Source organism: Propithecus coquereli, unplaced genomic scaffold (genome assembly GCF_000956105.1).
Source record: "Propithecus coquereli isolate 6110/MARCELLA unplaced genomic scaffold, Pcoq_1.0 Scaffold53, whole genome shotgun sequence".
Classification (NCBI taxonomy): domain Eukaryota; kingdom Metazoa; phylum Chordata; class Mammalia; order Primates; family Indriidae; genus Propithecus; species Propithecus coquereli.
The window spans coordinates 1,478,931-1,493,397 of NW_012151174.1; the positions used below are offsets into that span (position 1 = coordinate 1,478,931).

General features: G+C 59.8%; 1 protein-coding gene and 1 non-coding gene across 2 annotated transcripts; one reads left to right on the forward strand and one right to left on the reverse strand.

Annotated features, from left to right (window-relative positions):
* Positions 1-1,198: 1,198 nt before the first annotated feature.
* Positions 1,199-11,241, reverse strand: PLEKHG2 (pleckstrin homology domain containing, family G (with RhoGef domain) member 2). The gene is made up of 19 exons (XM_012657033.1): positions 10,704-11,241; positions 9,918-10,046; positions 8,831-9,099; positions 8,654-8,754; positions 7,434-7,500; positions 7,257-7,303; positions 6,859-7,009; positions 6,385-6,522; positions 5,977-6,177; positions 5,453-5,545; positions 5,276-5,362; positions 4,851-4,884; positions 4,657-4,758; positions 4,509-4,556; positions 4,391-4,429; positions 4,224-4,240; positions 3,917-4,093; positions 2,882-3,797; positions 1,199-2,802 (listed from the first exon to the last, which is right to left on the reverse strand). The coding sequence occupies exons 2-19, from the start codon at positions 10,024-10,026 to the stop codon at positions 1,211-1,213; spliced, it is 4,188 nt and encodes a 1,395-aa protein (XP_012512487.1). The 5' UTR covers positions 10,027-10,046; positions 10,704-11,241; the 3' UTR covers positions 1,199-1,210.
* Positions 11,242-11,866: 625 nt separating this feature from the next.
* Positions 11,867-11,959, forward strand: TRNAI-UAU. Its single transcript is given in 2 exon segments — positions 11,867-11,904; positions 11,924-11,959. It is a non-coding gene; the product is annotated as a tRNA-Ile (tRNA).
* The last annotated feature ends 2,508 nt before the right edge of the window (positions 11,960-14,467 follow it).

The window sequence follows — 14,467 nt, forward strand, 5'->3', positions numbered from 1 at the left end:
TGGGACTCGAATTTGCAGCTAAGACACCCGGGTGCTTCAGAGAATTACAGGGAAGATTAAATAGATAATGTGCTAAACCACAAACGGTTAAGTGTTTGATGAAAGCTAGTATCACCAAAAAACTGCTTTAAATTACGCTTCTCACTGGGCAAAACACTGCTGGAGCAAGGCGCAGAAGCATCCCAACATAAAAGCCTTTTGTCTCTACAACCTCAATTATGTGCAGGCGGAGGGGGCACGTGGAGGAATTGTAGAGGCCTCATACTGGGGGGGAGGGTGACAGATCTGATGCATGTGGGTGGGCACAAGAATCGGGATATTCATGAGGATGCTGGTGGAGGGAGGGGTGCCAAGGGAAATCAGACAGATGTGGGGCAGACTCTTCCCTAAGCCCAAACCTGATCCACCCTGGTGTTAGCAAGGAACAGTCTCTGAAGGAAAGGTGTACCGAGACCCAGAAGAATCCAATTAAGGAGGGACAGGTGGCTTTAGAGATGGTTCGATGGATGGGTGGGTGGATGGACTGGGAGACGGTTGGGCGAATAAGGATACTGAACAGATGGATGAATGGACACAGTAGGGAAGGAGGGATAGTTGGCTGAATGGAGGGTGCTGGGTGGAGAAGATGAGTAGGTGGGATGGGAGAGGGATGGATGGATTGATGGGGGGTGGAATGCTGGATGGGGGCAGAGGGTAGAGACAGCTGGATAAGCAAGGCAGATGGGTGAGATAACGATCGGGGGATAGGTGGACGAAGAGAGAGAGATGGCAGGGCAGCTGGATGGATGCATGAAGAGATGGCCGGGGGCGGGTGAGATGAGTGGGTGGGCCACGTGAACTGCATGAATTGCAGTGAATTTCTAGGGGTTTACTTTGCTTTGCCTGATGGACACCAATCAAGCAGTTGGTAAAGCCCGTGAAATCAGATGCCAAATTGCAGTGAGTCCACCTTCTTCTAATCATTCTTAAAGGAGTTTGAGAATTCCCAGATTTCCAGAACCACTGATTCGTTCTATGTCAGACCTTCCCATTCCTCGTCTTGTCATCTCCTGCCACCACCTCCAGCATGGAAGACACACATAATTCCACAATATGAATGAACAAGATATTAATGGCATCCCTTTCCCCACCCGCTGTCTCAAGGCAAAAACGGCAATTCACCAAGGCAGATCCCAGAGTTGGAAATCTGCAGCAACTTCTAGACCTGTGTTCAGTGTCTGGACGTCTGAGTGAAGTTCTGAGGGTCTGTGGCATCTGGCTTGGGTCCTTGCTTTCTGGGAAGCCTCATGTCCCCGCTCACGTGTGGAAAGGGGGCATCAGGAGTCCCCTGGGCTCTACGAAGGCCCACGGATTCCTGGGTGGGGGCCAAGAGAGCAGGGTGGTTCAACCTGACCTGGGCTTTGGCTGGCCGCAGCCGCCCACCGCCCCCTACGTGGATGCTGACTGTGGTGGCATAGCTGAGCCGCCTGGCTGGGGGTGCCGGGGGCTGGGGTTGGGGCGGTGGCGAAGGTGCCCGTGATGTGGGGGCAGAGGAGGACCAGGGGCCCCGGGAGGCCTCTCCCCCAGGCCCCTGCCGCCGAGCCAGGCTCTGGCTGATGTACGAAGCTGCCAGGTATCTTGAGAGGGCAGCTGCGTTGGGGCCCAGGAGCTGGCGGCTGGGGGGTGGGGGGCTATGGGGTGGGGTCAAGTCTGAAGACTCTGACCTGGCAACATGAGAGAACGAGTGGCCTCCTGGTTTGGACAAAGCCACAGTGGTCTGAACCGGGCTGGGGAGCAGGCCCTGAGCGTCCAGAGAGCCGCCTTGCTCAGGGAAAGGCGAGGCAGCTGGAACGTGGACGTCTGTGAGGCTCTTCTGCTCCAGCGAAGGTGTGAGTTTTTGGACCTGTACATCTGAGAGGCTTTGCTCCTGAAGCAGAGGTGCAACAGCTGGATTCTGGGTGTCTGGGAGGCCTTGTGGTGGGGGCAAAGGTGTGACAGGTGGGGCCTGAATGTCTGGGAGGTCTTGGGACGAAGACGGCGGGGCGTTGGCTGGGATCTGATGGTCGAGGTGGCTTCCTTGTGCAGGCAAAGGTGAGGTACCGTGAACCTGAATGTCTGGGAGGTCTTGGGACGAAGGCAGTGGGGCACTGGCGGGGATCTGACGGTGCAGGCTGCTTCCATCCGTTAGCAGAGGGCTAATGGCTTGACCGCAGAGAGTGGCTGGGCCCTCAACATCCCTGGAACCTCCTTGCTCAGTTCCTGCGATGCTGGTTGTGCTCTGGCTGTCTAGGTGGCCTTCTTGCTCAGGCACAGGAGTAGCGGCTGAAACCACGACGTCGGAACAACTCTGCATGGGCAAAGCTGGGGTGGCTGGAACTTGGTTGTCCACATGGTGTCCTGGCTCAGGAAAAAAGGTGGTAGGTAGAACCTGAATATCCATGTGGCTTCCATGCTCAGGCAAAGGGGTGGAAGCTGGAACTTGGATTTCCAAGTCGCCCTGATCAGGCAAAGTTGTAATAGCTGGACCCCTGATGTCTGAGGGGCCTTCCTGCTTGGGCAAGGGTGTGGTGTCTGCAGCCTGGATATCCTGCAGGCCTCTGTGCTCGGGCAAAGGGGTGGTAGCTGGAACGCGGATGCCCAGATGGTCTTGCTCAGGCAAATCTGAAACATTCAGACCCTGGCCATCCACGTGGCCTCCCTGCTTAGACAAAGGTGTGGCAGCCTGAACCCGGGCAGCAGGGCCCAGGGGGACAGATTCCTGAGCACAGGTCAGCGGGAAGGCCAGCTCACATACCAGCACGTGTCCAAAGGCAGGCAGGGGCCCTGTATACAAAAACAAGATGGAGTCAGGTCTGATGCCCCAGCTTGGGCCACTCCTGCCGACCACATACCCAGACCTCACCTGGCTCAGCCTGCTCCTGGGGCAGGCAGGGGGATGGCTGGGGTTGGGCCAGAACTCGTGGCCGGCGGCGGGGGGCGTTGGCTGATGCCCGCGTCTCCGCCCGCTGCATCTGCTGGATGCGCTCGCTGTAAAGCCGGGCCAACTCTCGCACTCGGGACGCTGCCCTCTCTGAACTCGGGGCTCCTGCGTTCCCACTCCTGCTGTCTCCACCTAGATCCGAATCCTCCAGGATCAGCAGTGGCTCCGGGAAGCCTGGCCGGGCCAGCTGCCCCTGCTCCAGTGCCTGCCAGGCGCTCCGGATTTCTGAGCAAGAGCGGAACTCCAGCTCCTCTGGGAATCCCTGATGCCGGCTGCCATCCTGGGGCTGGAAATCTGGGAATGACGCTCCTTCCTCATCCTCCTCCTGCCCTGCCCTGCTTCCTAGCGGAGGCTCTCCCAGTTCTCTGGGATTGCTTCCAGGGAACAGTTCTCTCCTGGAGGCTAGAACCTCAGCTGGCTCCGGAAGAGGTCCCTGGAGCCAGGCGTCACAGGGGAGGGCAGGCGAGCTGGAAAGACTGGCAACATTGGGGACACTAGGTATGGCTGGAAGGCAGGGCATTTCAAAAACACCGGAAATGTCAGAGAGACTAGGAAGGCGGGGAACTTCGGGAATTTCAGAATGGCCAGGAATTTCAGGGAGGCTGGGTACGTCAGGAATTTTGGTAAGGCCGGGAATGTTGGGAATTTCAGCTGCACTCGAACTTTCGAGCCCCTCTAGGACGTGGAGCGGGGAAGGCCCCCGTTCGTCCATCTGCAGCTCTTCCTCCTCCTCCTCTTCTGAAGAGTCCCGGCTGGGCAGCGCTTGGAATGTGAGGGCTTCACTGTCGCCTGGCACCTGGGAGTCTCCTGGGAACTTGGGAATGTCATGGGTGGATGGCTGTAGTGGGCACAGGGAAAGAGACCAAAGATTTCAGGCTGGGCTGACCCGCTGGGCCCCGGTCTGTGTCTGCCCAAGCCCAGAGCCCCAGGGACACCATGATGGGACGCCCAGCTCACCTCTGGATCCCGAAGGCCTCTCTGGTTGAGCAGTTCCAGGATTTCTTCAGTGATTGAGGTCCCAGAGGGGTCCAGCGTCGGGGGCCCGGCATCCTCCAGCTCCTCGGGGGGTCCGGACGCTGGAAGTGACAGCTGCGGTTCTGCGGGACAGTAGAGCTCCCCTTCGCTGCCAGCGTGCTGTGAGGGGGCACAGGGATGGAGGGCGAGAGCCGAGACTCCTCCTCAGACGGAGGAATCTGAGCCCCGATCCCTTCTCCATCTGACCCAGGGGTCCAGGCCCCTGACCCTGTCTCAGGACACGGCTTACCTTGAATCCAGGCTTGGCTGGGGATGGAGACACGAGAAAGAGAAAGAGTTCGTGAGATGCAGGGGAACAATAGTTACCCCTTAGAACTGATGAGCTGCCCCGCCCACCCTGGGCAGCCCGTGGGGACAGACAGTGACGGACCAGGCTGGGCTGGGGCAGTCACTGACCGTTCTGTGGGAACACGGCGTCAGGGTCTTTCACTGGCTCTGCGGGGAGGACACAGTGATGTCAGGAGCCCAGATGCCACCCTGATCCCTTGCTCACCTTTAGGTGGTGGGTACCTACCAGACTGCCTGCGGCCGCGGCGACTCACAGAGGGGCCCGGAGAGGGAGCTGCGGGAGAAGCGGGTCAGAGCCCACCATGAGCCCCGCTCCGCCGTCCCGGGGAAGGAGGGGGCTGGGCGGGGGGCCCTCAGGGTTCCACCTCCTCTACCTGTGTTCCGCCGTCCAGGAGTGAAACTTCTAGCATCTCGAGGTCGGGGAGAGCCAAGTGGAGGTGTCAGGGGCTCTGGGACAGGCTTGCTTTTTGGAGCAGCTGGAGGGAGAGTTTTGGGGGCTAATAGCCTACTTTTCCTTAGAAATAATTCCTCTACTTCCAAATCCTCCCGACCCAAGGCCCCCACTCACAGTGGACACTGTTTTCAAGGAGAACTTGCTTTGCCTGAAAGAGACGAGGAGGAGGGTTGAGTGGGGTGGTCTCCGAGCACCACCGGGAGGATGCTCCGAGCACAAGTCATTGTCATTAACAGGGTGCTTCTACAGGTCAGTCGAATTACATGGCTGATGACCACTAGTCCTCACCACAACCCTAGAAAGTAGACACTATTCTTCCTGCAGGTGAGAAAACTGAGGCCCAGAGAGGTTAAGTTACTCGCCCAAGGTCACAAAGCAGGATGTGGCAGAGCTGGAATTCAAACCCAGGAAGCATAGTTCTGCACTTTTAGCGATCATGTTATAAGAGAATGCCCCCGCATTGAGGGGGTCTTCTGGTACTCCCGGGGGAGAGGTGTCTCTGGCCCTCTGAGGGCCCCCAGCTGTGGCAGGAGCTGTACCTTGGCAGGGATGGAGGCGGGGTGGTTCTCAAAGAAGAGGCGCTGGAGACAGTGAATCCACAGCCTCTTCTCTTCCTGGTTCTTGGCCTGGGGGAGGGGTAAGAGTGGGGTCAGGGAGCCAGTGTGAGGTCTCGGGGCTGGGGGGAGCCCTGCTGGCCCAGCCCACCCTGTACGCACCTGGAGCAGGTGCCTGTGCTTGGGAATGGTCAGATCAGACACCTTGAACCCTAGAGGGTCTCGAGGATTCTCGCTAACACTCAGGTTGCAGCACTGGACAGGGGCAGAGAGGGGCGGCACGCCCAGAGCCCTACCGTGAGATACCCTGTAGGCGTATGCGCATCCCCACCCTCTAGGAAGATGTGCCCAGTATGCCTGTATGGCAGGTCCCCTCTACCCCTTTCGACCCCCTTAGCCCATCTTGGCTCTGCTCTTTCCCCAGCCAGACCCCTCCCCACCCTCATGAAGACATTTGCCTGGGGGCGAGTCCAGGCTCCGCCCCTGCAGGCCTCCCTCCATCACTGTCTCTGCATCCCGCTGGCCCTGCCCCTCCTTAATAAGCCAAGTTCCCATTCCTGAACTCAAGAAAATATGGCTTTTAAGCCAGGATGTCCCCCGGCCCACCCCTTTAGGCATGCAGGTATAGGTACGTAAAATATACTTCAAGGGTAATAGTCTAGCCTCACCCCCATCCCCAGACTCACAAAGATATGGCCCTTGTAGGTGTATTCCGGCCCCCGGCGCTTGGCCACAAGCAGCATCCGTGAGAACAGGAAGAGCAGCCGCTCACCTCCCCGGAGCCGGGGGCCGCCCCCTCCACCTCCTCGGAAGGCGCCCTCCAGCACCAGCTCCCCGAAAGCACTGAGCTCCGGGCCAGTCCAGCCACCCAGCCGCCGCTGCACTTCCTGCCGGACCCCGCCAGCGCGCAGGGCACAGAGACATGCGTGGGTAGGCGACACGCACATACACACCAAGATGGGGTTAGCAACAGGGTGCACTGTCCGAGCCAACCCTCCCAGGGTTCCTCTGAAGTGCTGACACCCCCCAGCCCCCCAAAAGGCCCTTTGCTCACTGTCCTCACCCAGCCGGCCCCCAGCCCACCCTGGGGCCACCTGGAGGCGTGCGGCGTGCTCCTGCTTGCGTTTCATGTCATTGATGTACCAGGCAACCGCTGTCATGGACACAATAGCTTCCTCCACCATCTCGCGACCCCCACTGCCCGGGCCCTCCGCCCAGTGCTTCCCTAGTTCCTGCCAGGCAGCCACCAGGCACACAGGGAGGGGAGGAAAAACAGAGAGGAGTAAGAGCATGACAGTGGCAGCAGCCAGAGAGAAACAGAAAGGTAGAGGCAGAGATGGAGAAAGAGACAGAAGGTGGGCTCAGCTGGGGCCAGTCCCCACGGCCAGCAAGACCCTCCCAGTTTCTAGGGACCAGATGCCTCCCCAGGTGCGCGGTCTCGCCCCGACAGTCAGAGGATGCCTGCTCACGCCTTCCCAACTCTGGGGGTCCACCCTCCAGGCACACCAACAGGTGGTCAGTGGACAGGACCTTGCCCCCCCAGCCAGGCGCCCAGGGCCACAGCCGACCTGCAGCAGCAGATGGTATTTGAGGATGCGCTGAACGGGTTTCAGCAGGAAGCTCTGCAGCGGCAGCGAGTGGCGAAGCTGGGCTTGGCGCTCCTGCAGCCACAGGGCTGCCGGCGGAGACAGCGACAGCTCCCGGAGGAGGGCCAGGGAGCTGGGGGCACAGCACAGGTCAGCGGGGGCTGGCAGCTCCAGTGGGCAGGGCTTGAGGGGGTCAGGGAGTGGCCAGGGTTCGGGAACAGTCAGGGTCTGGCGGGGGTGAGGGGCAGTCAGGGAGAGGTCAGTTACTGTCATGGCCTGGCACGGGCTGGAGCTGGATGGGTTGGGGGTGGAGGGACGCTGGCTGGCACATCAGCTCGTGGGCACGGCCTGGGGCCCAGCAGGGGCTCCCCACCCCTCACCTCGGGTAGTTCATGCAGTACAATGTGTAGATGTCAAAATCCTCGCTCTGCGGGTGACATGGGAGTCAGGGAGACCCCAGGTCCCCACTGCCCGCGACCCGCCTCCAGCCTAGCCTGGGCCTGCTCTCCCCCTCCCCAGGCCCCAGCCCAGATCGAGAGCCCTGCCCCTCGCCTCACCCTCTGCACGAAGCACTCGGCAATGCCCCCGGCACCGCTGCTGCCCTCCAAGTCCTCCAGCAGCTCGCTACGGGGAGAGGGGAAAGGTGAGGACCCGCCCCGCCTTGGTGACCCCGCCATGGGAGGACTCCAGGAGGCAGACACCCCAACGGTCCACTGGCGCTGGGGGCTTGGTGGCTGCCAGAATCTCTTTAGCGGATGTCACGTCCTGAGGAAGGGTCCCCTGATGGCTACATGGGTGATCATGACCTGCTTAGACTTTGACCTTGACCATCACATTGCTCAGCCTGAGATCCAGTCGCAGCTGCTATGAGCCCAGGGGTGTCATGTCATGACCAGAGAGGGGCGCCAAGGCCCTGGGGAGGGAGGTGCCGTGACCTCCGGAGCTATGATGATCTTAAGATCCTGAGATCTCCTCAAGACCCTCACGATCCTTGGCCCCTCCTTACCGGGGGGACCGAGCATCCCGGTTTGTCAGGGACCAAGCAGCTCCCCAGGATGAGAGACTTTCAGCGCTAAAGCTGAGAAAGGTCCTGGCAAATCAACGTAGGTGGTCACACAAATGCTCACATTGTCGCGACCTGCGGGCCCCACATGGTTCTTTTCTTTTTTTTTTTTGAGACAGAGTCTCACTCTGTTGCCTGGGTAGAGTGCCGTGGCGTCAGCCTAGCTCACAGCAACCTCAAACTCCTGGGCTCAAGCGATCCTCCTGCCTCAGCCTCCCGAGTAGCTGGGACTACAGGCATGCGCCACCATGCCCGGCTAATTTTTTTTTCTATGTATTTTTAGTTGTCCGATTAATTTCTTTCTATTTTTAGTAGAGACGGGGTCTCGCTCTTGCTCAGGCTGGTCTCGAACTCCTGAGCTCAAACAATCCGCCCGCCTCGGCCTCCCAGAGAGCTAGGATTACAGGCGTGAGCCACCGCACCCGGCCCCACATGGTTCTTGGATTCCTTGTGAGCCGGGACCTGACAGTACTGAGACCCCGTCCCAACGCCTGGACCCGGTCCCCACATTTGGGCCTCATCCGAGTCCTCTGACTCCTTCCTGTCTCCTCCCCTATTCCACCACTCGCGTCCTCACTCACTATCACATTCCCTGCCCAATGTCACGACACCCCACGCGCCAGCTTGGACAGGGCACTATGGGGCTCCAAGCTTCGGGTTAGGACATAGGTCTCCCCACCAGCCAGTGCCCCGCCTGTGTCCCCTGCCCCTGACCTGCTGAACTCGTAGATGTCCTCGACGTTGGCGAACAGCGTGCCCACCTGCTCCACGCTCAGCCCCAGGACCCCGCCATCCAGCAGAGGGCCTAGGTAGTCCTGGGGAGATGACTGGGATTACAGAGGCCCGAGGGGCTGGCCCTGTCCCCACAGCCCTCAGGTGCTTGACCCTCACCTCCACAATGCTGCGGAGGTCCCGGACATAGGCCCGCTCTGTCTCCACGATCTCTCGGGCCACGCGCTCCAACCTTGAGGGTTTTGCCGAACCTGGGATCCCCACAGGCGACAGATGCAGGCGGATAGGAGGCCCCGGGAGGGGCTCTGGCCTAGAGGCTGAGCAGGCGGGGGTAGGCCCTGGGGCTGGGTCCCCTTCGGAGCCCACGGTGCTCAGAGATGTGGAGCTCCCAGAACCTCGGGGGGAGGCCATCGGGGGGTCTGCAGGGGCTGCTGGGGTATGGAACAGGAGGTGGGGGGGGTCTCTCCAAGTGTCACCTCCCACAGCCCTTCATGCACTCTGCCCCCACACCCACCCACACCTGGTCAACAGCTTTCCCACGGATGGGATCCTCCTCCCCTCCCCACTGCCCTGCCTTAGTCCAGTCCCACCCTCTCCCATCGGGGTTCTCTCTGGACTTCTGGCCTCAATCCCTCTAATCCACCTCCATGCATCAGCCAGGGAGATCTTTATTAATTTGACCATCTGATCCTGTCACTCCCACGAGTATAACCCCTTGACGCCCTCAAGATAAAGTCCAAACTCAGGGCCCTGCGCGACGTGGCCACTACACTCCTCTGTCAGCTCTCTTGCCATGCCACACCTCTTCTTATAGTCCCTGTTCCAGTCACACTCACCTTCTTCAGCTACTTAAACAAGCAGCCTTTCCTCACCTCAGGACCTTTGCGCATACTGTTCCCTGCATATGGAATACTCTTCCTTGTCTTTGCCTAACTCTTTCCTCCTAAGCTTCCAATTCTCGGTTTAGATGTTCACGCCTCCAGGAAGCCCCCCTGACTTCCCAGACTGGGCTCTCACAGCCACCCTTGGGCTTTCCCCACCACAGCCCTGTCACTCCTCTGGGCTTTCCCCTCTGGCCTGTCACTGACTGGGGATGGGTCCGCCTCCCCACCAGACTGGGAGCTTTGTGCCCGTAGGGCTGGGGTGGTCTCAGTCCTGCTGTGCTGGGCCAGCCACAGAAGGCTGCTGTGTCGAGAGTGAAAAAGGAACAAGGGCCCCACAGGCTTGGCCTGCGTCCCATGCTCACCTGTCCGAGTCTCACACTCAGTTGCACAGTCACACACTTCACCTCTGCGGCCACACCCGAGGCTGGGGCTAGGTTTGGACCGGCTCAGAGCACGGGCTCCCTCAGGCATGGCTGAGCGGCGCAGCAGGCCTGCAGAAAGACCCGCTCCTTGGAGATCAGGACCCCATAGGCTTCCCTGCCGCCCAAGCTCTCGGATCCGGGGCTGGGAGTCAGGAGCGTAGTCTAAATGCAGGGAGGGGTCCCTGGGAGTAACTAATGGGGGAAGCACAGGCAAAGTGACAGAAAGAGGGGGACCAGGAGAAGGAACCGAGAGAAGAAGATGGAAAGGCTGAGACAAAGAAGAGTGAAGACAGCAGAGGCGCAGGAGCGAGGAGCCCCGTCCGTCTCGGGCGCAGGCTCCGGATCCTGGGAATGCTCGGGCTCCGGCTGGAGCGGAGGGCGAGGGGCAGGGCTGGGAAAAGCCGTGGGCGGGAGGCCGCGGGGTCCCAGGGGAGGGCGGAGGCTGGGGGACCGGATGCCAGGGTCCTGCAGACGGCTCCCTCCCCCACCAGGGAGGGACTGCGAGCCGGGGCGCTGGCCCGGAGCCCTCGATCCCCCTCCAGCCGGTCCCCCGGCGCCCCGATCGCCGGCCCCACAGCCGCAGCCTCCCCAGCGCCTCCCCGCACCCCTCCGGCCCCCAACTCCCGTCGGCGCTCGGCTCGCCCCCCGCCGGCACGCCCCCTCATTGTTCGGCAGCGGCGCCGCCCCCTCCCCCGGGCCGCCGGGGCCCCTCGCCTCCCCCCTCACCTCCCGGGGAGCCTCCGGCCCGGGCCGCGGCAGCCGCTTCCTATTCGACCCGAACGCGGTCCCCGGGGAGTGCGGAGCCCAGACTCAGGGGCGTGAACTTCGGGCTTTCAGGCTCCAGGAACCAGAATCCGGGTCTTCCGGAGAGCGGGGCCCAGCAGTCCCGATCTCTCGGTGTTCTCAGGAGGGGATTCTAGCAGCCTCGACTCTGGAGTTTGAGATGGGGGCGCTGGGGACCCAAGTTCCTGAGTCCTCTAGGTAGGGCCGCGGCGGTGGGGGGCGGATCCTCGGGTTTCCCCAACTCTAGGGGCAGGGATCAAACCACCGTCGGGCGGGAGCGCAGGGGTCCCAAATTCCTGGGTCCCCTTGAAGTGGTCGACGCTGCAGCCCCAGACAGACGGGTGGGAGCGCTAGAGGTCTGGCTTTCAAGTTCCTTCAACCTGGGGGTCTCGGGATCGGATTTCTGGGAACCCCTGGGGGGAATCTGCGGTCCTGGATCCTGACTTCGTCCAACCGGGCTGCGGGACGCTCGGCCGCCAGGGTCCCGCCGGGCTGATGTCTCGGACTCCCGGGCGCTCCAGGAGGGGGCGCTGGGCACCTGGATATCTGAAGTCCTCTAAACTGGGCGTAGGGGCCTGGATTTCGGGGTCTCTCAAGACGCGATGCAGAAATTCCGAGCGCCCGGGTCCGAGATTTTGGACCCCTCGGGCTCCTGGATGGGCGGCATGGGACTTCAGTGACGGCGGCGGCTCCACATCTGGGGCTAGAAAGTTCGGTCCAGCTGTGGGGCGGGGGGCAGTCACCCGGGGCTTCCCCTCCCCCCGGCCGCTCGGGCTCACATCCTGTTCCCGCCTGTGGGGGGGAGGGGCCACCTTCCGGCCGGCCAGCCTGCGAAGGGTTAAAACCCCTCCTCCCCTGATTCTGAATATTCATGAGGAGGCGAGTCCCCAGCCAGGCTACTCCCTCACATTCCAAGCGCCTCGCTGACTTTTCCCTTTTACAGCAAGGGCCTGCGAGGCGTGAGAAGCCGGAACTGTTCATGCGCTTTCTCCTATTGGTCAACACAAAGATTTCTATTTGCATATGTAACACAAGGCGGAGCTGTCCAGTGAGGTCACGTGGCTGTGAACGACTGAAGTAATCTGCGGCGCGAGGGTGCGGCCGGAGCTCCAGTGGCGCAATCGGTTAGCGCGCGGTACTTATATGACAGTGCGAGCGGAGCGATGCCGAGGTTGTGAGTTCGATCCTCACCTGGAGCACTTTTAGTTGTCAGCAGGTTTTTATAAACTTATACGTCTTATAAAGCAACCAAAATATCTACGTCACTTGCAGTGGTCCCCAACCTTTTTGGCACGAAGGACTAGCTTCATGGAAGACAATCTTTCCCGGGAGGGCGGGGTTGGGGAGGGGAGGTGGAGCTCAGGGGGTGATGCGAGCGATGGGGAGCGGTTGTAAATACAGATGAAGCTTCGCTCCTTCGCTCACTGCTCACCTTCTACAGTGCGGTCCCCTCCCCCCTGCTTCCTAAGTTTCATGGAAGACAATTTTTCCACCGACTGAGAGGTGTGATGGCGGCGGAGCTCTGCGGCCCGGGGGCTGGGGAGCGCGGACCTAGAGGAATGAACATTTCCACCTTCTGAATTTTCAGGCTGGAAAGACTCCTAGGGCTTTGGGGCGCTCGGTCGGGTATTCTGAATTGTGGGAAGATGCTGTTTCCGTTCTAGCCGCCAGGGGGTGGTATCGCCTCTTATTAGATGCCTTGGGCATTGAATGGAGTCTGCAAATCTCAGTTCAAGACTTCTGTAGAGACGTTTCTGTCAGGCAGATTGTACATAGAGTGTCTTTTTCATTATGTTTTTCCGTCTTGGAGTTTTCAAACCCCTGTTGAAAACCAAAACTACTTTTTCTCTCTGTCTCTGAATCAACATTTTTTTCCCATCAAATACTGAATACTATGTGCCTGGCTCACGTTTAGGTGTGGCTAACACAGCAGTGACTAAGCAGACCCTTGCCCCTAGGACTAGACATTCTAGTGGGGAGGCAGATTGCTGTGAACATAAGAATTAAGTACACTCTGTGACAGGTAGTAACAAATGTCATGGGAAAAGGAAAGCAGGGAGGATGGGGGAGTGGGAGATGGGGTGTGGGTTGCAATAGTGGTGGTCAAGGACAGTCTCACTGAGAAGGCAACATTAGAGCAGAGACTTGAAGGAGGAGAGTGAGCCACGAGGACCCCAGGGGGAGTGTTTTAGGCAGAGGGAACAGCTAGTGCAAAGGCCCTGTGGCTGAAGCACGTCAGACTAGACTTGTTGGTGGAGCAGTTTGGAAGCCAGTGTAACGAGGGTGGAGGGGGAGGGTAGGAGCCAGGAGCCAGGCTGCATGAACTGTGGAGAGGACTTAGGACTTTGACTTTTATGCGAACTGACTCAGGTCTCTTAACAGGTTTCCTTTGGTTGTCCCGTGTCTGGGTGTGGGGAAAGAGACCGAGGGCAGAGGCAGGAGCAGAGACTGGGGGAGTAGGGGACAGCTGCTATTAAGGTACAAGTGGGATAGGTCCAGGGTGAGCATCATGGGAGATGGGGACTGGAGGATAGACTCTAGATCTGTTATACTTTTAAGAGATGGGGTCTTGCTCTGTCACCCAGGCTAATGTTCAGTGTGTCGATCACAGCTCGCTGCTGCCTTGAACTGCAGGGCTCCAGCCATCCTCCCACCCAGCCTTCCTGGTAGCGAGGACTACAGGTGGGTGCCACTGCACCGTTATTTTTTTTTAGACATGGGAGGGGTCTTGCTATGTTGCCCAGGCTGGTCTCAAACTCCTGGCTTCAAGCAATCCTCCCACCTCTCCCCTCCTGCCTCCTGCCTCTCCAGCCAGTAGATATTTTAAGGGTAGATCAGACAGGATTGCTGTTGGCTGGGATGTGGGTTTGACAAGGAGGCAAAGGGACTCCCACGTATGTGGCCTGAGCACTCGTAGCTAGTGGTAGGTGTCATTTTCTTACATGAGTTTTTTTTGTTTTGTTTTGTTTTTTTGAAAGGGCACAGAATCTGTTTGGCTGAAGGAAGGACCAGAGATGTCTCTTTGTTCTTGTTCTTTCGGTGTTCAAGTCTGTTTCTGCAAACGTCTCTGCATCGCTTGCTCTTGCTCTCGGCCTCTCCAAAGCCTTCGGGTTTCTGGGTTTCTAGCTCCTTCTCTCTCCTAACCCTTTCCTACACTTCAGGGCCTGATCCCTTTCCCACAAGCGAGGCTGTTTCCAGGAAGAGGAGACCAAAGGTCTAAGTAGGCCAGTGGCCAGGAGGAGAGGGCCACAGAGGCAGGGGAGGGCAAAGGAGGTTTGAGGAGGGGCAAGGGGGAGATAGGAGGAGGAGGAGGGGTTGGGGAGGGAAAGGGTGAGATGGGAAGTGAGAGGACACGAAAAGGGAGGAGGAGAGAAGAGGAGGACTGGAAGGAGGAGAGGAGGGGTGAGGGACCAGAGGAAGAGGAGGCTGGAAGGCAGGGGAGAGGAGGAACGGGGTACGGGTTGAGCTGGAGAGGGGGAGAGAACAGAAGGTGGGGGGAGGGCAGGAGGGTGCAGAGAGGAGGAAGTGAGAGGGAGGAGTAGGAGGGGTGAGGGTGGAGAAAGGAGGAGAGGAGAAGTTGGGGGGAGGGGGAGAGGAGGGCAGAGGGAAGAGGGGTCGAGGGAGGAGGCCGGCGGGGGGGCGGGGCGCGGGCGCTGACGCAGGGCGGCTTCCGGGGGCGGCGCCCCAGGCCTCTTGCCTTGTATGGT